A 23,273-nucleotide genomic window follows, 5' to 3' on the forward strand; every position below is an offset into this window, starting at 1 on the left:
TGGGACAACTAAGCTATGAAAATCCGTGTGTTGAACACTCGAATTGCCTATTCCTTGTAGAACAGTGAGTGTTCGGAAACCTGCACGTGGTGAGGTTAAGTCTTTGACTTTTAATGACTCTAGAACTCCTCGAAGAGGACAAGTATAGCAGGATACTTGAGTTAAGAGTCACCTATGTAAGTGTGAAGTGGGGCCGCTTCGATTGAAACACTTATGAATCCAAAGAGGTGTTCCAAGGCCTGTAATGGACACAAACGTGAGAACGAATAAGGATTGAAGCAATATTGTGTCAATATTGTTGACTAAGTATACACCGAGGAGGACTAGTTCAAGGAACACAATCCACTAGGCCGTCGGTATACTCGATAATATTGACTATGGCAGGTTCAAAGCCACAAGCTACCTTTCCAAATGCAATGTTGTATCTTAAGAGGACTGAGCTAAGTGTTTGTATACTTTCGCATACTGATTTCTCACTCATGTGGGGGATTGTTGGAAATATGGTTTTGGAAATATGGTTTTAATGCCATATCTGGAAATTATTATTTAATTAAATATTTATTATTTAATTAAAATAATGATTGTATGTTAATCTACATCTCGAGTAGATCAACGTGATATACTTGAAGTCTCAAAACCGATTTCCGATGAGTGAGATATTGTATGTCAAAGTTTGGATGTTGAAGAGGGAAAATAACATTTGTTATGTTATCCCACATTGGAAAACATAGAGATGTTTTTCATGTATAAGAATAGCAAAGCACATGGAGTTGATAAATTGACTTGTGGGCTTGCTAGTGGGCTTGATCTAAGTACTAGCCTCGCGCGCACACACACACGCGCGCCGCCGCCGACGACGATCGATCGATCGGACGGACGGACGACGACGTCGCCGCCGGACGGGCGGGTCGGGTACGGGCCGCGGCCAAGGACTTGGATCTTGGCAATTGGTGCTTTGGGGTAGTGTTTGGGGCCCAAACTATTTTTTGGACCAACTCCATTGGGCTTTTAATTTTTGGCCCAACAGAATTATTTTATTGGCCCAACAGAATTTAATTCCCAAGCCCAGCACCAGCAGCAGAAGCTGGAAGCAGAAGCACGCCAGTACGACTTCTGCATGGCAACTTCGTTTTTGCAGCTGATTTTCTTCAATGACTGCGCCCACCGGCCATCATCTTCAACACTTACGACTTCCAGCCGTCGGAGTGGAATTCAATGTATTGAATTCATACTTACCACATGTCTATAAATAGACTTGTGGAGAGCATGCAGAAGGAACGAACAACACCAACAAATACTGCATTCTGCCATTCCTACACACTCACTCTCTGCAAACACTTGTGCTCAGTTCTTGATCCTATTAAGTTCGCCGGAGCTCGCCGGATTGTGGTGCTACATCCGACGAGACGTAGTCGTTTTACCTTTGGGGAAGATACGCCAAACCGAAGAGCACTACCGGGGCGATAATCTTCTTGCGGGAAGAGATTCATCTCGACTCGACTTTGTTTATACGTATAATACAGTGTATTTCAGTTGTATCGAATTATTTGAGTTGTAATTTCTCAAATTATTTACTTTGTAATATTTTCAATTATTTTGAGTTGTAATTTCTCAAAATAAATATTTTGTAATATCTCGATCGTGTACCCGGTTCTAACAATCGCAAGAAGATTATTTCGCTGCCGTTGATACACGTTCGAGAAATGGCTCACACCGACGTCAATATGGATGGCTCCACCACCTCTGCAACCATCGGTTCAACCACGTCGTCAATATTTTCCTCGTTTGCATCAACGGGGGCTTCATCGTCAACATCTAGAACTATTGGTCTTGCCGAGAAACCATCAACGTTCTCAGGCAAGAACTTCAAATATTGGCAAGAGAAGATGCTATTCTACCTCACAACCGTGGGGTTTGCCGGATTCTTAATGGAGGATAAACCTCCAACCCCGAGTGAAGGGGAAGGGGAGACAAGCCAAGAAATTCGTGCCGGATATTTGAACTGGTGCCGCGGCGACTACTTGTGCCGTAACACCGTTCTCATGTCTCTGGACGAACGGCTCTATCGTGTTTTCAAGGTTCATGAAACCGCGAAACAATTGTGGGAGGCCCTTGATCTGAAATATCAAGTGGACAAGGCAAATACTACCAAGTATATTGTCGCCAAATGGTTGGAATATAAAATGGTCGACTCCCGGCCATTGATGGACCAAGTGGAAGAGTTCCAAAATCTTTCACATGAGGTTCAAGCCGAAGGGATGCCCTTGGCGGATGCATTACTCGTTGCAATCATCATAGAGAAATTACCTCCTAGTTGGAGGAAATTTCAAAACCTTTTGAAGCATGAGCGCTCGGAGATGTCCGTGCCGATATTAATATCCAAGCTTCAAATGGAGGATCACGTGAGAAGTCGTGATCAAAAGGGAAAAGCTCCAATGGAGGCAAAGGCCAATCTCACCGAGAAAGGCGGTCCCTCCAACAAACGTGGTCGCCCTAACCCTAATAATAAGGGTAAAGGGAAGCAAGGCGGACATCAACCATCAAAGTTTGATGGTGTATGTTATAATTGTGACAAAAAAGGTCACATGGCTAAGGATTGCCGCAAGCCAAAGCGGAAGAAAGCAAATGGCAACGTGAACAACGTCGAGAAGGACTTCGACGATTGGAACCACGATGACTTTGCTGCCATGATCTCCGAGGTGAATCATGTGGACAACCCGAACGCTTGGTTCGTGGACACCGGCGCTACCGTCCATATATGCATAAATCGTGAGTTGTTCCACAACTACAAAGAAGTGGAAAACAAAACGATAATGGAGGCTAGCGAGCGGACATCCCAAGTCCTTGGCATGGGAGATGTGATTCTTCAACTCACGTCGGGCGTGGAGATCACATTGAAAGACGTATTACACGTTCCAACTGTCCGAAAGAATTTAATTTCGGGCTTTAGGCTTACAAATAAGGATTTTGAATTGTTTTTCAAATCTGACTATGTTGTAATACGCAAGTGGGGAAAGTTCCTAGGGAAAGGCTATGCCTCCGAAGGACTTTTCAAACTTGGTGTAAGAGCTTGTAAGCCTGCCAAGGCTAAAATCAATAAAGATGCATCAACTTCTTCTGCTTACTTGATTGAGTGTTCTGATTTATGGCATTGTAGACTTGGACATGTTAATCTAAATGCTATAAAGAGATTAGTAAAAATGAATTTACTAAAAGTTGATGAATACAACTCACAAGAAAAATGTGAAGTTTGTGTTGAAGCCAAAATGGTTAAGTTACCGTTTAAATCGGTAAATAGGAGCACTCAACCTTTGGAACTTATTCACACCGATGTTTGTGATTTAAAGTTCGTGCAAACTAGAGGTGGCAAGAAGTACTTTATCACCTTTATAGACGATTGCACAAAGTATTGTTACATTTACTTATTGAAAAGTAAAGATGAGGCTATTGAAGCTTTTAGAAACTTCAAAAATGAAGCCGAGAATCAACTTGGATGTCGAATTAAGATGGTTCGAAGTGATAGAGGTGGAGAATATGTAGCTCCGTTTGCTGAATTATGCAACGAAAGTGGTATAATCCATCAAACGACGGCTCCTTATTCACCACAATCTAACGGCGTTGCTGAACGCAAGAATCGAACTCTTAAGGAGATGATGAATGCCTTGTTGATTAGTTCAGGATTACCCCAGAACATGTGGGGGGAAGCTGTCTTAACGGCCAACTATATCTTGAACAAGATTCCACTCAAAGGGAAAGATGTAACTCCCTATGAGCTATGGAAAGGAAGGAAACCTTCGTATAAATACCTCAAAGTGTGGGGGTGTTTAGCCAAGGTAGAAGTGCCTTTACCAAAGCAAGTTACAATAGGACCTAAAACGGTGGATTGTATCTTCATTGGTCATGCACTTAATAGCAGTGCCTATCGTTTTATAGTGCACAGATCGGAGATACCTGATATACATGTTGGGACAACGATAGAATCAAGGAATGTTATATTCTTTGAAAATATCTATCCTAACAAGGATAAAGGTACATCGAACTCTGATGATGGAGTTGATGGTGATGCTACAGGTTCTAAACCTATGGAAGTAGCTAGTAATTCTACTCAAGTAGATGATGCCACGGGTTCTAATCATGTACCACCTAATAGGAAAAGACCAAGGTCTAAACCTATGGATGTAGAACCGAGACGTGGGGAACGAGTTAGAAAAGCTAATGTCTATGGACCGGATTATGTTGTCTTGATGCTAGATGGCGAACCGGTGACGATTAAAGAAGCTATGTCTGGCTCAGATGCAGCTCTCTGGAAAGAAGCCATCGATATTGAGATTGATTCCATTATGCAGAATCATACTTGGGTGTTAGTGGATCTACCACCTGGAAGTAAAGCTTTAGGATGCAAATGGATCCTAAAGAAGAAGTACAAATCTGATGGTACTATAGATAAGTACAAAGCCCGACTTGTCGTTCAAGGTTTCAGGCAGAAAGAAGGGTACGATTTCTTCGATACCTATTCACCTGTGACCAGACTAACATCTATTCGGATGCTTCTCGCTATTGCTGCCTTGCACAATCTCGAGATTCACCAAATGGATGTGAAAACTGTGTTCTTGTATGGCGAGTTGGAAGATGAAATATATATGAAGCAACCTGAAGGGTTTGTAGTACCTGGGCAAGAGCACAAAGTATGCAAACTTCAAAGGTCTTTATATGGGTTGAAGCAAGCACCGCTTCAATGGCATTTAAAATTTGACAGTGTAATGTTGTCAAATGGATTCAGAATCAATGAGTGCGATAAATGTGTCTACATTAAGAATTCTAATAACGGATATGTTATTGTTTGTCTTTATGTAGATGACATGCTCATTATGGGAAGTAATTCCCGAGTGATTCAAGAAATCAAAGGCATGCTAAGTAAAAATTTTAGCATGAAAGATATGGGCTTAGCTGATGTTATCCTTGGAATTAAAATTCTAAGAAGACCTGATGGTATTACTATAACACAATCTCACTACGTTGAGAAAGTGTTAAAGAAATTCAACGCTTTTGACAAGCCAATAGCTAAGACACCATGGGAACCTAGTGTGCATTTGAGTGTACACAAGGGAGAACCTGTTGACGCGATAGAATATGTGAAGATTATTGGGAGCTTGTTGTATCTAACAAATTGCACTCGTCCCGATATAGCATGCTCGGTCAACAAGTTGGGCAGCTTTACAGCTAACCCTAGTAATGAACATTGGAAAGCTCTTGAAAGGGTTTTGAGATATTTGAAATATACTCTAAACTATGCGATTCATTATACTAGGGAACCCTCTGTACTTGAAGGGTACTGTGATGCAAATTGGATATCTGATGCCAAAGACTCGTTTTCAACGAGCGGTTATGTATTCACTGTGGGGGGTGGTGCTGTGTCTTGGAAATCCAAGAAGCAAACATGTATTGCTAGATCGACCATGGAATCAGAATTCATAGCTTTGGATAAAGCTGGTGAAGAAGCCGAGTGGCTTAAAAATTTCCTCGAGGATATTCCATGTTGGTCGAAACCTGTGTCGTCCGTAATAATTCATTGTGATAGTCAAGCTGCTATCGGACGAGCACAAAACCATTTGTATAACGGTAAGTCGAGACATATTCGTCGACGTCATAATACCGTGAGACATTTGATCACTAGTGGAGTTATCTCAATTGATTATATAAGATCAATTGATAACATAGCGGATCCTTTGACAAAAAGTATCCATCGAGATCAGATGTATAAACTGTTAGGGGGAATGGGTTTGAAGTCCACAAATTAAGGATAATCATAGTGGCAACCCAACCATGATGACTGGAGGATCCCAAGAACTTGGTTCAATGGGACAACTAAGCTATGAAAATCCGTGTGTTGAACACTCGAATTGCCTATTCCTTGTAGAACAGTGAGTGTTCGGAAACCTGCACGTGGTGAGGTTAAGTCTTTGACTTTTAATGACTCTAGAACTCCTCGAAGAGGACAAGTATAGCAGGATACTTGAGTTAAGAGTCACCTATGTAAGTGTGAAGTGGGGCCGCTTCGATTGAAACACTTATGAATCCAAAGAGGTGTTCCAAGGCCTGTAATGGACACAAACGTGAGAACGAATAAGGATTGAAGCAATATTGTGTCAATATTGTTGACTAAGTATACACCGAGGAGGACTAGTTCAAGGAACACAATCCACTAGGCCGCCGGTATACTCGATAATATTGACTATGGCAGGTTCAAAGCCACAAGCTACCTTTCCAAATGCAATGTTGTATCTTAAGAGGACTGAGCTAAGTGTTTGTATACTTTCGCATACTGATTTCTCACTCATGTGGGGGATTGTTGGAAATATGGTTTTGGAAATATGGTTTTAATGCCATATCTGGAAATTATTATTTAATTAAATATTTATTATTTAATTAAAATAATGATTGTATGTTAATCTACATCTCGAGTAGATCAACGTGATATACTTGAAGTCTCAAAATCGATTTCCGATGAGTGAGATATTGTATGTCAAAGTTTGGATGTTGAAGAGGGAAAATAACATTTGTTATGTTATCCCACATTGGAAAACATAGAGATGTTTTTCATGTATAAGAATAGCAAAGCACATGGAGTTGATAAATTGACTTGTGGGCTTGCTAGTGGGCTTGATCTAAGTACTAGCCTCGCGCGCACACACACACGCGCGCCGCCGCCGACGACGATCGATCGATCGATCGGACGGACGGACGGACGGACGGACGACGACGTCGCCGCCGGACGGGCGGGTCGGGTACGGGCCGCGGCCAAGGACTTGGATCTTGGCAATTGGTGCTTTGGGGTGGTGTTTGGGGCCCAAACTATTTTTTGGACCAACTCCATTGGGCTTTTAATTTTTGGCCCAACAGAATTATTTTATTGGCCCAACAGAATTTAATTCCCAAGCCCAGCACCAGCAGCAGAAGCTGGAAGCAGAAGCACGCCAGTACGACTTCTGCATGGCAACTTCGTTTTTGCAGCTGATTTTCTTCAATGACTGCGCCCACCGGCCATCATCTTCAACACTTACGACTTCCAGCCGTCGGAGTGGAATTCAATGTATTGAATTCATACTTACCACATGTCTATAAATAGACTTGTGGAGAGCATGCAGAAGGAACGAACAACACCAACAAATACTGCATTCTGCCATTCCTACACACTCACTCTCTGCAAACACTTGTGCTCAGTTCTTGATCCTATTAAGTTCGCCGGAGCTCGCCGGATTGTGGTGCTACATCCGACGAGACGTAGTCGTTTTACCTTTGGGGAAGATACGCCAAACCGAAGAGCACTACCGGGGCGATAATCTTCTTGCGGGAAGAGATTCATCTCGACTCGACTTTGTTTATACGTATAATACAGTGTATTTCAGTTGTATCGAATTATTTGAGTTGTAATTTCTCAAATTATTTACTTTGTAATATTTTCAATTATTTTGAGTTGTAATTTCTCAAAATAAATATTTTGTAATATCTCGATCGTGTACCCGGTTCTAACATCATCGTCCTCCATGCGCCTTGCATCACCAAGTGCAATAATTAACATAATTTATTTGCCAATCTCAATTATTTTTATGATGTTAATACTCCCAATTGCTTTTATGATCTTCATACCTTTCTCATGTCATCAATTGGAACTGAAAGATCTTCCACTCGCATGAAAGGGAAGGATGAAGTAAAGAATGTATTATCAATATTTTTTTTCTTAAGACAAATTTATATGCTTCAATTTAAAATTAAAATATTGATTTCTATGCTTCAGTTTAAGTTAGTAACAAGATGTTTAATATGATATAAAATTCATCAAAAATTAATTTAAAACTAATATGTTATTAAAATATTTTATTTTATTTCTCATTGTTAAAATTTTACAACTTTTTTATTTATGTATGTGTATAAAAATATTTATTTATTTATTATGTGGAATACTCTATAATAACAATGTGTATATTGATTTTCATTATCAAATAATTTAAAATTATTTAACAACTATAATTACCATTACATATAGTAGAAAATTATATTTTTTAATTTGGGATTTTATTGAGTAATTGATATTTTATTTTTAAACCATATTTTATATTTATTTACTTAAAATATTATTTAATTTCAATTTCGTCGTGCATCGCACGGACGGGCATACTAGTAAATTAATAAAAAGAGAGTCAAGAGACTCATCAGATCACAAGCCGAAGAAAAAGTAAACACAATAATATATAATAATCAATTAATGTAATGTATATTATTAATAGATAAAAAGAAGATTTGATGAGCAACCTCGATAGAATTAAACTCTAAGGAATTGTTGATGAGTGATGACCAAACAATGAAAGAAACACCTATGAGCAATGACTTGGAAAGAGTGACAATTGATTCGAAATCAAAATCTTTGACCTTAATTATTTCACTATTAAGTTAACACACACATACCAAAGCGAGAGCAAATTTTTTCAACTTGGACTGGCCTAAGAATAAGAATTAGAAATTTCACACAATTTTATTTATTTTAAAGATCCAAATTACTTATTTTATTATAATCAAATTCGATCACAAAAACTTAAAATTTTGAAATCAAGTTACTTTCTTCAGAAACAACTTGCTTGGTCATTTCATTGATGAAATTCAAACATCAGAGAATTTCTTCTTCTATACCATCCCCACAATTCTAGTCAAAATGTAAATGGAAAAAAAATCACAGAACTTTACACACACACACACGACACACAAAATATATAATGATTCTAGTATTTGGTGTCGGAAAAATCTAGAACCACTTCATCAAGAGCTGCCCGTCCAGCATTCTCGGGCAGTTTCCGCTTGGGCTTAGCCTCTTGCAACATGGAGACCACATCCCTCATGGAGGGCCGGTCAGCTGGATTCCGGCTAGTGCAAAGCAATGCAACCCTAAGCACCAGCACCATTTCCTCCCTTACAGAAGCACAAGATGCACCAGCATTTTTATCCAACATATCCTTTACATCACTTTTCATCCTAATTTTAGATTTAATCCAATCGACTATGCAATTCCCATCACCAAATTCTGAATCAACCGATCTTTTTCCCGTTAAAATTTCCATGAGCACCACTCCAAAGCTGTAAATATCACTTTTCTCATCCACTTGTAATGTGTAAGCATATTCTGCAAATTAAAAAATACTATAAGTTCTCAATGCGAATTGACAAAAATCTTGGTGGGTCAAAAGTACATGAAAAAGTGAAAAATTAAAGGAGCAGCACTTGATGCTAAAAGTAGTGTATGCACCGAAACAGTATCAAATCACGGCGACAAAGATGAAAAAAAGAAAGAAAGAAAGAAAGAAATGCTTGCTGCTTACTCTGTTATCATATCTAATTTCATGATTGTGGGCTGCCTTACGCCTATAAGTATGTGTCTGAATATTAAAGTTTTGAGATCATGCCTGCCCATGCCTAATTCCAGAATATTAATTAATTCACACTACTATTCAAAAGTTTGATACTTCTTTTAAAACAAAAGTTTGATATTGTTGCAACCTGAATGATTAATTAAGTGATAATGGAAAACCGTAACTATTGTGAGTAGCTAGAAGACAAGCCCACTATTCATCTATAGTTAAAAGTCGCATGAAATGACACCCACATTATGATCAACTAAGCGTTGGCATATTTCGTCACCCTACACAACGAACTTAACCCAGCATGCCTTGACATTATTAAAGATCAAACCAATAAGAAGCTAGCAAAAGACCCCACCCACCCACCATATCACAAAGACAAATCTATAAAGAAAGAAATACGGATATTTTCTCTCTATATAAACAAATTTAACAATAATAATAATAATAATAAATGACATAGTATGCATGTCCATTGATGATGTGATATTGTCAAAAGAATATTTTAGTTTTATAAAGTAATCAGGATACTAGCTAATCTGAAACCAAAACTCTCTATATACCCTAGAATCCTATCCAACAGAAGTTTTTTGAAATTTAATTAGTTTCAACACTATGAATCCTGACCACCCATGAACCTTGAATTCTTACAGAAACTCACAGTTTGACTCTCATCATACATTATGATATCCTAATTCTCGTCTGTTTATATTATATTATTAATGAACACATTAATTAATCTATGCAAAGTGTAGACAAACATTCTGACTCATGAGTGTTTATATGGCCACCTACAAATATGCACATTAACCCAAGTATATATATTGATAACAGAGCTGCACAATCCTTATAATAGTACAGTATTTCTGAACATTCTAAAGCATAAAAGCCTTATGATTGTAAAATGGTAATTTCATAAACCTCTTAATTAATTATACACAATGATCCAACATATTACCAATTTCTGACAAATTAATAATCAAATTCAAGTATTCATAAAAAAATTACCTTTAATTTAAATTAGAGAAAATCATATCATTCAAACGCAGATGAAAGAAGCGACACAGAGAGAGAGAGGTTACCGGGGGCAATATAGCCGTACGATCCAGCAATAACGGACATAGACTCATCGCTCTGAATCAACTTGGCGACGCCGAAATCGGCGACCCGCGCCTCCATCTCGGCGTCGAGCAGAATGTTACTGGGCTTCAAATCACGATGCACGATGACGGGATGGCAGTCGTGGTGAAGGTAGCATATCCCCTGCGCCACCCCCAAGGCTATCCTGTACCTGGTGATCCAATCGGCGACGAGCGTCTTGTCCTTGCCATGCAGCAGATCATCTAGGCTCCCATTAGGCATGTACTCATACAGCAGCATCGTGCACTGGTTGTTGCTGCAGCACCCCAAGAGCCTCAGGATGTTCCTATGCCTCACGTTCCCCAGCACCTCCACCTCCGCCACCACCCCGCGCCTCTTCCTCACCGCCTCCTTGTTCTTCACCCACAGCTTCTTCACCGCGATTATCTCCCCGCCCGGCATCTTCGCCTTGTACACCGCCCCGGCCGCCCCCACCCCGATTATCTGCTCGCTCACCTTCAGGCTCTCCGCCACGTTCTCCGCCGTGAAATTCAGCCTCTGGAACGCCGTCAGTTTCCACGGCCCTGCCTCCTGCTTCGCCACCTTCTCCCCGTACTTGGCCTGGAAACATCGCGTGCCGGCCACCAGAATGAACAGCCCCATCCCGAACGCCGCCGCCATGATCCACACGATGGCTCCGGCCGTCTTCTTCGGCTGGCGGTGGCCGTCGGGGGCGACGCCGTCTATCCGGCAAGGCTTGTTGAGAAGCTTGCCGCAGAGGCCTTCGTTTCCGGTGAAAGAAGACGGGTGTAGACTCGGAAACACTAAGCCCGACGAGGGAATGGGACCCGTGAGCTGATTGAACGAGACGTTGAAGGTTTCGAGCGTGGTGCAGTTGTTGAAATTGGAAGGAATGGTCCCCGTGAGAAGATTGTTTGAGAGATCAACATCTGTGATGGAGGGAAGAATTGAGATCTCCCATGGGATGATTCCGGTTAGGGAATTCCCTCGCAGGTTCAAACTGATCAACTTCATACAGTGGCCGATATCCCACGGGATGCTGCCGGTGAGATTGTTGCCGTCCAGCTCAATCCTGTAGAAACTCCTGCACCCCACAAAATCGGGGATTTTACCAACCAGTCTGGAAGAAGTCGCTAATAAAATCTTCAAACTCGGCGAATTCCAAATGTTGTCAGGAATCTCGGAATCGAACTGATTTCCCGAGATATCCAAGAACTCCAACTTGAGTGCATCGCCGAGATCTCTTGGAATAGGACCTGATAGTTGATTCTTGCCTAACTCAATGAAACTGAGGTTGGGCAACGATCCAAATCCCACCGGTATCGACCCATTTAGGTGGTTGTCGTGAATCCTCATACGCGACAAGGCCGTGCAGTTTGTTAAGCATGAAGGGATGTGACCAACAAACTGATTGGAGAAGAGTATGAGCTTCATCAGCTTATTACTAAGGCAAAGATTCGAGGGGATTGGGCCCCACAGCGAATTCGAGGACACGTCCAGCTTCAGTAACTTGGCGTTGGAGCCTAGTTTTTGGGGTAGATTTCCCGACAGAGAATTATTCCAAAGAGATAAACTCTCGAGATTTGGAAGCTCGCCAATCCCCTCTGGAACTCGGCCTGTCAGATTGTTGTTCATCAAGGACAACGTGTTGAGGTCCAGCAAAGTCGCGATTCCGCTGGGGATTTCCCCTGACAGATTATTGTCCGATAAATCAAGAACCTGCAGCGACTCCATTTCAGCTAAGCTCTCTGGGATTGATCCGGATAGGCGATTACCGTAGAGCAGCAGAGTTTGGAGCTTCTCCAAGCGGCTTAACTCAGCGGGGATGTTGCCGGAGAGATTTGCTGATGAGACATCGAGATAGAGTAAAGCGGAAAGACCTGAAATCTCCGGTGGCAGTCCGCCGTCGAACTGGTTCATTTGCCCGAGTTCGATATGCTCGAGTTGATTCAGCGAGCCTAACTCAGCTGGAATTGGGCCTGTTAGTAAATTCCCACTCAAGTATAAATACTTGAGTTTGGGAAAGCTGCCGTAAGTGGTCGGGATTGGGCCCTCGAAATAGCTCCCACCGAGGTTGAGCATCTCGAGGTTGGTGAGGTGGACGAATTCTTGGGGCAAAGGGCCGACGAAGTTGTTGCTGTAAGCGTTGAACAAGGTGAGGGATTTGAGGTTGGAGACCCCAGGTGGGAAGCTTGAGTTGAAGGAGTTGTGATTGACATCGAGTGTGCGAAGATTAGGCAATTCGAAAATGGCTGCAGGCAGCGGGCCATCCAGCGAGTTCCTGCTCAAGTTCAAGTGATGCAAATGGGAGAGGTGTGTGATGTCGGCTGATATGGCGCCGGAGAGGTTCCGGCCGGACAGGTCCAAGGAGGTGACTTGGGTTGTGTTGTGGTTGCATTTGACGCCGGACCAGGAACACCAGCTTCCCTCAGATGCATCCCAGTCGTGGAATGTGTTGAGGGGGTCGTTCAAGGAGGATTTGATTGAGAGGAGGGAGAGGAGTTGGAGAGGCGGAGCGGGAGCCATTACCGGCGGTGTGATGAGAATGAAGAAGAAGAAGAAGAAGAAGAAGTTCATGGCTTTGGGTAGTGGTGGCTAGGAATGAGAAGTCATGAGCAATGTAGTAGTAAAATTTAAGGTGGGCAAGATTTTGATGGCTCGGGTTTAGCTTTTTCGGAGTGCAAGGCGCAGGAGGCGTTTCATCATGATTCACTTCACGCGGAGAATGTGGTGTAACTGTGTGTGTGCGTATGGAAAGAGAGACAAAGAGAGAAGCGCTAATTCCTCCTCCTTTCAAATACTACTTCTATTTCTCACTTCCGTACAAACTGCAATTTTCAACCATAATTTATACTACTAACATACGGCCAACTAGGAAACTATTAACACACATGTTTAACTTCAACTCTCATTGTCTCTCTTCACCCATTTAAAAAAAAAAATAACATACGGCCTATTGCTGGGTTAATCAGGCAATGTTTTTATTTACTTATTACGTAAATCAAAGTAATTAATCAGTTTTTTAGAAATTATTACCACGGAAGTGAAAACACACTCACAGCATATACATGAATTCAGTAATTTATTACTCTACTGGACGCCTCAGCCGATTGGATGGATCCGCATATAATTTTCATTTTTCATTATTCTCAATTTTGAGATCTCCATTTGGCTTGTAAAATTTGCACTATGTACTTAAAGTTTTCTTGAATTTCTCTTGTCTTCTTTTTTTTTTTCTCCCACGACTACTTTTCGTCATTCTTTATGTTCCTTTAAGTTTGGGCCAGCAACAATTTTTTTGATTATTAATATTAGGTACAAATAAGATCAAACCTTTGTCGCAGGATCCGAGAAAGTGATATTTCGGAATTTCCCAATATTATTTTAATCGCTCATTTGTTATTTGTACGACAAAAAATCTAAGATGTTCAAATTTATATTTGTACTGTGATTCTGCGAGTGCGAGTGATAATTGTATATTAAGGTGTACGTACTCACAGTTTCAATGTATTAATGAGTTTGTAAAGGGAGAAAATTTGACATAATTTATGTGTAAGTATTTAGATTTGACTTGGTAATAATTCATTAGGTTGAGCCCTCAGACATTAGATTACCATCTTGTGTCATTTTACTGCTTTATTTATTTATGTTCTTGTGAATGCTCACTCTTTAAGTGAAGAAATTTTATGTATATGGGTTAAAATTTGGAAATAATAACCTTTGTGATCAATATATCATTTGTAAAATATATTGTTACACATTTTTTTTTTTTGCATAATTTTGTAAAATCATATAATAGTCGTGAAAAGTGTGTAACAGTGAAGTATTTTTTATTGTTGCACACTTTTTTACAATATCACATTTCTTACATTATTATATATTTTTATCAAAATTGTGTAGCAATATATTTTTATACTATTACACCTAAGTGAGAATGGATAAATTGACTATTTAACTCTTATATTTTTGGGATAGATGGAGACCAAATCTCGTGAAGGATGACTGTAAACAAATCCAATTTAGTTTATAATGTATATGCAACATGCCCAGATATAATTAATATCTTTCGAAAATGCATAAATGTAAGAATAGTTTTTTTAATTGGTAAATTTTAGAATAATTGCCTTTGATTGTATGCACATAAGAGAACAATATTAAATTAGCTATTTAGTTATAGGCTTATAGCTGGAGCACATTTATACATGCCGGCCAGCTTTACAATCATTAGTGCTGTTAGAAGCAATGTTAACTTTGAAGACAGACATAAACATCTAATCATTGATTCATTGTTCATCCATTTGCCATGCTCACAAATTTGTGCATAATAGCATCCGCATTGCTCTATACGATGCGGCTTACTCGAGTAAGCTCGGTATCGTGTAGGACGATGCAGCCCTCCATCACTCGAGAGCCCCGCGATAGAACAGGTGCCTCACGATCTTTCCAAATTCGGGCGCGTGTTTTATATGCGCCAATATATATATATATATATATATATATATATATATATATATATATATATAGGGGCGCGCTCCAGTGAGACCCCTTATTTTTCGTGTAACATGAGTACAATGAATAAGACATATAATACTAATGAACAAAATGAACAAAACATATATCTAATGAACAAGATGTATATACTGATGAAAAATAAAATTTAAAAAATTCGTAATGAATAAGACATATATACTGATGAACAGGGTCATATATACTAATGAACAATGCAATATATACTGATGAATAACAAAATTTAAAATATTCTGCTCCCTCCAGGATTCGAACCCTGCGAAAAAAAATCACCCTCCGGATACAATATCAGCCATAGGATTGATAAAATAAACGCACCAGATCATGCCCTAGATCTCACTAAAATTAGGGGGTCTCATTGGAGCAGCCCCCTATATATATATATATATATATATATATATATAGGGAGAGGTTCAAGAAAGAACCATAAATAAAAAAAGACCGGAGAACCATTTTCAGCCATTCGATCATCAAGATCTACGGTGGATGCATCATCTTGTTGGATGAATGCAGATCCTGGGTTCGAATCCTGAAGGGAGTATTTTTTTTTAGTGCATTAATTTTAACAGCGAATGCATTAATTTTTACAGTGGATGCATTAGATTTGATGGTTCTCTCGTTCTCACAAATAATGTAGTTCTCTCTAGAACCACACCCTATATATATATATATATATATATATATATATATATATATATATATATGGAAGGGCTAAAATAAGAGCATTTCTTAAGATATAAAATAAGAATCATTTTCAGCCCTTATATCATCAAGATCTACGGTTGATTCATAATCCTGTTGGATGGATTTAAGGTCCTGAGTTCGAATCTCAAAGGCAGCAAAAATTTTATTTTCACAATTCATACTTTTATACAGCGAATTCATTCACGTTCTATATAAAATTCATACATTAAAAATTGTTCTTATTTCTTATTTTAAGATGTGCTCTCACGGTAGCCCACCCCTATATATATATATATATATATATATATATATATATATATAGGCTAAAGTTCAATGAAGAAGGCCTAAATGTAAGAAAGAAAAGAGAAGTAATCTAATCCGTTGATCTTATCTAATCTAACGGACATAATTTATTCACGCCATGTTCAACGGATTTTTTCGTTGAACATATGGGGGGTCGAAACCTAGAACCCCCAAAAATATTGTATATGTTCACGAATGTTCAACGAAAAAATCCGTTGAACATGGCGTGAATAAATCATGTCCGTTAGATTAGATAAGATCAACGGATGAGATTACTTCTCTCTTCTTTCTTACATTTAGGCCTTTTTCATTGAACCTAACCCTATATATATATATATATATATATATATATATATATATATATATATAGGGGTGGACTAGAATAAAAACACTCTTAAGTGTATAAAATATAAACGTTTTTTAATGTACGAATTTTATCTAACAGGGTTACGAATTCATCCAACATGGTTACGAATTGCGAAAAAATAAATTTTTGTTACCTTTGGAATTCGAACTCAGGACCACGAATTCATCCAACAGGGTTATGAATCAACCGTAGATCTTGATGATATAAGGGCTGAAAATTATTTATATTTTATACACTTAAGAGTGTTTTTATTCTTTGTTTCTAACAACTATTTTAGCCAATTTCCATTTTTTTTCTTTGTTTCTAACAGCTATTTTAGCCGTCCAACTTTAATGTTTTTTTTTTGTTTCCCTATCTATATATATCCCTACTCTCACTTTTATTCATACACCAATTCTACTTTTTCAACTTCTCCAATTTTCTCTTTCAATATTTCCTTCTTTTTTTCTTCAAAAAATGGCGGAACCCCAACACGAAGGTGAATGAGCTACCAATTGGAGAGATGACGACGCAGGACACGGGCGTCTAGCAGTGACTCGACGGAGAGTGGTCGAGCAACCCCGATTTCCTTCGAGGAATATGCCTAGATGTTCTAAGAGAATTTTTGTATATCATGTAGACTGATATTTCAGCAATGGGTATTCTCTTTTTCGATTCAAGTATTTTGCTAAGTAAGGGCTGAGTCTTAATTTTGGCAGAGCTTCATCGTAAGTCTTTGAATCGGTGAAGATTGGAGTTGATCTTGGAGCTCTTTATATAGGCAGCGTCTGAATAGATCCGTTAGAGGATATGTTCTTCAGAAATCTGTCGTTGTGAGACACTATTTGAATTTGGGCTCAGGCTCCAATCTTCGATGTTTCTAATCCAAGAAGGATTAGCATGCTTTCGGCAATAGGAGTAAGGTGCTACAGAGAAAAGTAGCAAGAAAGAGGAAACTCTGTCTTTGTAAGGACGATCTTCATATTTTGACAATTAATGCGGTTGTACTTGACTACTTTTGGTGCGTCGTTTTACACCAAAAATATCCAGCTGTCAGCCGGTATCTCCCAAGGGATCGGTGAGAATTCTCCTAAAATCCAACCTGCAAAGAAACTCCATAAATGAAATTAATGGGAAAAATATGAGAAAATACTAAATCTAAAAATAAATAAATAAAATCTAAAAGAATTGTAATGGTTCTTGATGAAGCATGAAATTTCACCCTAAATATAAAACGATAAACGAGACACGGATTTACGTGGTTCGGTCATTAAGACCTACATCCACGGGTGATCTTCGAGTGTTTTTACTATACTTTAAGAGTGTTTACATATTACAAGTGTGTTGCTCGAATGAATTGATCCCCCTTTTTTCATGTACAAGAGCCCTATTTATAGATAACTAATTGGGCCTAACCCTAAAGCCCATGAAGCCCAACTTGGTGGTAAAGCTGGCTCTCGGCAAGACTGGCTCTGGAAGCGCTTCACTCTGGTAGGGCTCTCGGCAGAGCTGTCTCTGGTAGCTCTGGCTCTGGCAGGTTGTCTCTGGTAGCTCTGCACTCTGACAAGACGAGTAGCTTTGTGCTCTGGCAAGGGCGGCTCTGGTAAGGCGGGGTAGCTCTATGCTCTGGCAAGGCAAGCTCTGGTAAAGCGGGTAGCTCTGTACTTTGACAGGTTGGCTCTGCCAACCTGCACTCTAGCGAGGCGGTCTCTGCCAACTTGCACTCTGGCAATGCGGTCTCTGGTTAGTTGTCTCTGGTTGAACTCTGGCTCTAGCAGGCTGTCTCTGGTAGCACTGCACTCTGGCAGCGCTGGCTCTGGTAAGTTGTCTCTGGCAGCGCTGCACTCTGGTAGCGCTGGCTCTGGTAAGTTATCTCTGGCAGCGCGGGAGCTTCAGGTATCTTTGACAGTTACGCAGGCACTTCTCGACGGCGCAGGCTCTTCATGTTCATTTATTATCCCAAGTCTCTAGTTAAACCTGCGCTGGTTAGTTTATTTAATAATAATAATAACAATAATCATGTAAAATGTCCATGTATTGCTAAGCACAACGCTGGTGGGTATTACAGTCCTCATCAGTTCTAATTCTAAATAAATAAATAGAAAATTCCAACAACTAATAAAGAATTCCAGCAATTAATTAAGTCCACCCTAGCTTAATTATTCTGATCATTGATGCAAATATAACTTTAATTCATGCAAGCAAACCAGTTATAACCACCGAATACGCTTCTGACGTGATCTTATTTCTTCTTAATTATTCGGTAATCAGGAAGACGCTTCACTAATTACTACCATAATCGACTGACAACCTTAAGAGACTTAAGAGACGCTCTATAGGTTTAATGAGCCGACAACATTGATTACTAGAGAAACCCGATTCAAAATTAATAAACTCTGACGCATGATTATTGAATTAAGACTACTTTTCTCTTGACCCTGATGTGTCAATTTACCACTAATCAAACCTAAACCAAAATTAAGGATGGCCGGTTCAATTGGCTGTATAATTAATTCTAACCCACTAAATATTGTGCACTATCTAATGGATTAAAACAATTAATAACGATAAACACGGAGAATCGCAGATACAAGAATAAAATAAAATATAAGAGCAAATTAGATCTCACAGAATAATCTTGCTAGTGCTTCCCTAATCGTTGCTGGAACAAAAGAAATTAACTAGAACTCATAATAAAGCAAATAATAAATAAATAAAACGTGAGGAAGAAAATAAAAGAACTTGAATTGATGAGCAAAATAATCACGTCCAGCCTAGGGATGGCAACGGGTCGGATCTGGACCGGATCTCATCAATACCAGATCCAGATCCGTTTTTATCTATCAGATCCAGATCCACGGATCTGAAAATTTTGGATCCAGATCCAAATCTGTCAGATCCACGGGTCCGCAGGTCCAGATCCATGGATCTACTGTTTTTAAATTAAATTTTAAAAAAAAAATCACAAAATCAACATCTAATTTCCATCATAAAAAATATTGCACAAAATACATTCATGCAATACAAAGTCTTAACATAGAAAATCAAGTCATCAAAACATCGAAATAATTCTAATTTCTCTATTATTTTTAATTTTTAATATATCTAATATTATTAATAAAATAAATATAATAAATAAATAATATATATTAAATAAAACGGATCCACGGGTCGGATCCGGATCTCAATTTTCAAGATCCAGATCGAGATCCGTTTTAAAAAATGAGATTCAAATCCAGATCCGTGGATCCAAAAATTTGAGATCCAAATCCGTAAAAATGGATCTGGATCCACGGATCTGGACCAGGTCCAGGATCCATTGCCATCCCTAGTCCAGCCTTCTTGTTCCATGAATATGCGTGAATCCCCAAGTCTCCAAGGTAAATCTCATGTTTAATATATATATGCTAAGTTATATGTTAACCTAATTATAATGCTAATTGGAAAAGAGGTGCAGAAGCCCATAAAAATAAACTTAAGCCCACTAGAAGACAAAATTCTCGCCAACTCAGCAAAAATAAGCCAGTTCGGACGTTCAGACGGTATGGGCACACCGTCCAGCCTACGCGTGCAACTTTCTTACTTCCAACATCTTCCAAAAACGGGATTCTTCTTCAAAATCTATCAAAAACCATTGGAAACCATTTAAGATCAGAAAATATTCTCAAAGGATGATATTTACTACCAATCAAGCAAAGAATTTTCACAAAAACACCCAAAAAATGCGTATGAAATACGCCTAATCAACTTTCCACGTGGTTTCCTTAAACTGGAGTTTCAGTCCGAGGAATGAAGAATAACTTACATATGTCCATTGATACTTGACTTTAGTATCGGTCCGCTAAACTCAACATGGCATGCATGTATCAGTAATTGCTTATTACTGATACTTCAGTACAATCGCCCTTTAGAAGTATACTTGACTGTTGATTATCACTTAAGACTGATATTCTAACTTCAGTTCAAAGTCTTCAGTCCTTCGGTCTTCAGTTCTATTTTTAGAATGGACTAAAACACTTGAGTCCAGTAAAGCCTTAGTCTAAAAAGAAACATCTAAGAATTTTGGAATCATCAAAATTAGGGATGGATATTTCATTTATTTTCCAACATATATTAAAATGAGTTTTCGTGCATCTTAAGAATTTTTTTTTACTATCCCTCCAAAATCTTAAGGTATAAATTTCGGAATTTGTATGTCCCGAAACAAAGGAATTTGTATTTCGGAATTTTTTTTTACTATCCCTCCTAAATCTTAAGGTATAAATCTAAAGTCATGCATGTCCCGAAACAAAGGACTAAACAACAGATATTTGTATGCCAGAATTATATGTTTCACCTGTTTGATTTTCTAACGAATAGTAGATAGATCGAAAGCTCGTTTATGATGTCGGATTCCTTGATCGGTGTGCGTCCACTGGGGGACGTCCCCAGAAGTTTGGGTAGGTTAAGGTACACAATAACGATAATGTTATTTAGACAAAAATTTCGTATATAAAATAATTAAATATTTTTAAAAATAATTTGTTTAGTTTTTTGGGTAAAATAAAAGCATAATTAATTTTATTGTTTTGTCCTTATTATATTTATTTTTATAACCTTTTCTATAAAATTTTAATTTTTATTATTTTTAATGTACACAAATAAAAAAATTAGAAAATACAAAAAATTACAAAGATAGCTACAATGTGGACAAACAATAAAACTAACTAAATATTTTTATATTTTGAATAAAAAAATTAAATATATTTTTTGATTTTATATACCATTTTTTTATTTGAACATATTTTGTCCAAATAGCATTACTCATATTATGAATATAATATGAATATATGTTTAAACTATGATGCAGGGACGGAGCCGGGGCCGGGGGCTAGAGCCCCCTCCCAAATTTTGAGTTCTTTTTTTTTTAAAATATATATAGATATATGTTTATACCTATTATAAAATAATTTTATTTTATAAAAGAGTATTTGGTTATTATATTCTCTCATATATACTTAATTTAAGGATAATTCTGTTATTTAAAACTATATAATCTATGAAATATTGTTTGTTATTATTACTATTATACTTGTCTTTTAATAAAAAAATGCCTAATATGTATGAAGTGCTAAAAAAAATTATAATGTATTCAAAATAATTTGTAATATATAGAAAATATATAATCTATGAACATGTTGTTTGTTATTATTATTATTATGCTTGCCTTTTAATAAAAAATGTCTTAAATATACGGAATGTCCAAAAAAAGTTTTGTGATATATTGAAACTATATAATCTATGAAAATATTATTCATTATTATTAGTATTATGCTCGTATTTTAATAAAAAAAATACCTTAAATATACAGAATGCCCAAAAAAAATTTCTCGGAGACGCCGTACAATTTCAGCCCCCCGAACTTAATTCCTGGCTCCGTCCCTGCTATGATGGATGGTGATAATAGCATATTAATAAAAGATAATATATACAATTTCATAAGTTAATTCTAATTTGGATAATGTTGTTATAATATACTAAAACAACTTTAGTTTAGATCCGAGAAATAAAAACACAACTGGTTTAGCATTGAAAACTTTTTAGATACATTGAAATTAGTAACATTTTACTTTATAAACTTGAATTTAATTTTCATTATGGAAGAGAAAGTGAAATTAAATGTTAAATACTCCCTCCGTCCCACGAAGCATGACACAGTTTCCTTTTTGGTCTGTCCCACGAAACATGACACATTTCTAAAAATGGTAAAAAATTTACCCCTTATTCACATTTTCACTTTTCCACCTACCACACTTAACACACAAAATACCAATTTCTTAATTCTCGTGCCGAAAAGAAGTGTGTCATGCTTTATGGGACGGAGGGAGTATGAAAGTAGTTCCATTTATTTAGAAAAAAATTATGTTAAATGATGAACAAGCTTAAATTTAGCTGAGAACTACATTTTTTTCTTGAGAATAATACATTTTTCTATAAAACTAATGTGTTCATAGTTAAATTTAATGCAGTAGGAAAAAAAATGAATTTTCGCTCCATTTAGGATTCGAACCTAAATGTTATCCATCATCAATTGTAGTTCTTCATGACTGAATAGCTAAGAATGATTCCCAGTTTTCACTTTAGATAAGGGTTTTCATTTGAACATCTTAATTTTGTTAGATTTATAAGAAAATATAGAGATAGTGCATTCGCCGTGAAATTAATTGCACTTGAAAAAATGAAAATAAATAAATAAATAAAATTTTCGTCTCTCATTGGATTTGAACCCAGATACTGCATTCATCCATCAAGGTGTCACATTTATTGTAGATATTAGCGATCGAATGGTACTGAAAATAGTTCTCTCATTCACACTTTATAATGGTGGATTAATGCAACCTTGATGATGAATGCAGAACCTGACGGGGGTCGCCTACTGCAATGCATATTTATGTGCAATGTTATGCATTTATATATATATATATATACATATTTATAATTACGATGAGCAATGCAAAAAAAAAATTATTAATATCTAAAACTTGTATTCTTATTTTACCAATGTATGTATTTAACTTGAAATGATTTGTCACGTGTCATGTTCTTAGTGCGTCACATAAATACAATATGTAATTCAGATTTACATATGCACACTACCTAAAGACAATAAATCTTTATATATAATTTTAAATTTAACGTGAATATAATATTTTTGAAAGAACGCTAGTAATAAGACACTATGTATCTTTCTAAAATTGCACCAACTTCCCTCCATCCCTGCGTGTATGCATATTGTAGGACTACGAGCTGCTCTCTCGTGCTGGAGCCTTGACTCCCCGTCCCACTCGTTCACCTCATCACTTATATTATACTACTAATTAAGATTTTTATTAATATAAAAAACAATGAATTTTTAAATATCAATG

General features: G+C 37.7%; 1 protein-coding gene across 1 annotated transcript; it reads right to left on the bottom strand.

The window, feature by feature from the left end:
• Window positions 1-8,613: 8,613 nt before the first annotated feature.
• On the bottom strand, window positions 8,614-13,332 carry LOC130995490 (leucine-rich repeat receptor-like protein kinase TDR). Its single transcript, XM_057920792.1, has 2 exons — window positions 10,490-13,332; window positions 8,614-9,172 (listed from the first exon to the last, which is right to left on the bottom strand). The coding sequence occupies exons 1-2, from the start codon at window positions 13,083-13,085 to the stop codon at window positions 8,775-8,777; spliced, it is 2,994 nt and encodes a 997-aa protein (XP_057776775.1). The 5' UTR covers window positions 13,086-13,332; the 3' UTR covers window positions 8,614-8,774.
• Between the last annotated feature and the right edge of the window lie 9,941 nt (window positions 13,333-23,273).

This window comes from Salvia miltiorrhiza, chromosome 7 (genome assembly GCF_028751815.1).
Source record: "Salvia miltiorrhiza cultivar Shanhuang (shh) chromosome 7, IMPLAD_Smil_shh, whole genome shotgun sequence".
Classification (NCBI taxonomy): domain Eukaryota; kingdom Viridiplantae; phylum Streptophyta; class Magnoliopsida; order Lamiales; family Lamiaceae; genus Salvia; species Salvia miltiorrhiza.

Excerpts from the sequence above, each read along its gene's own strand:
- LOC130995490 (XM_057920792.1), bottom strand. The coding sequence starts at position 13,085 with ATGAACTTCTTCTTCTTCTTCTTCTTCTTCATTCTCATCACACCGCCG. Across the intron at positions 9,173-10,489 it reads GTACGGCTATATTGCCCCCG|AATATGCTTACACATTACAA; the intron begins GTAACCTCTCTC and ends TTTAATTTGCAG.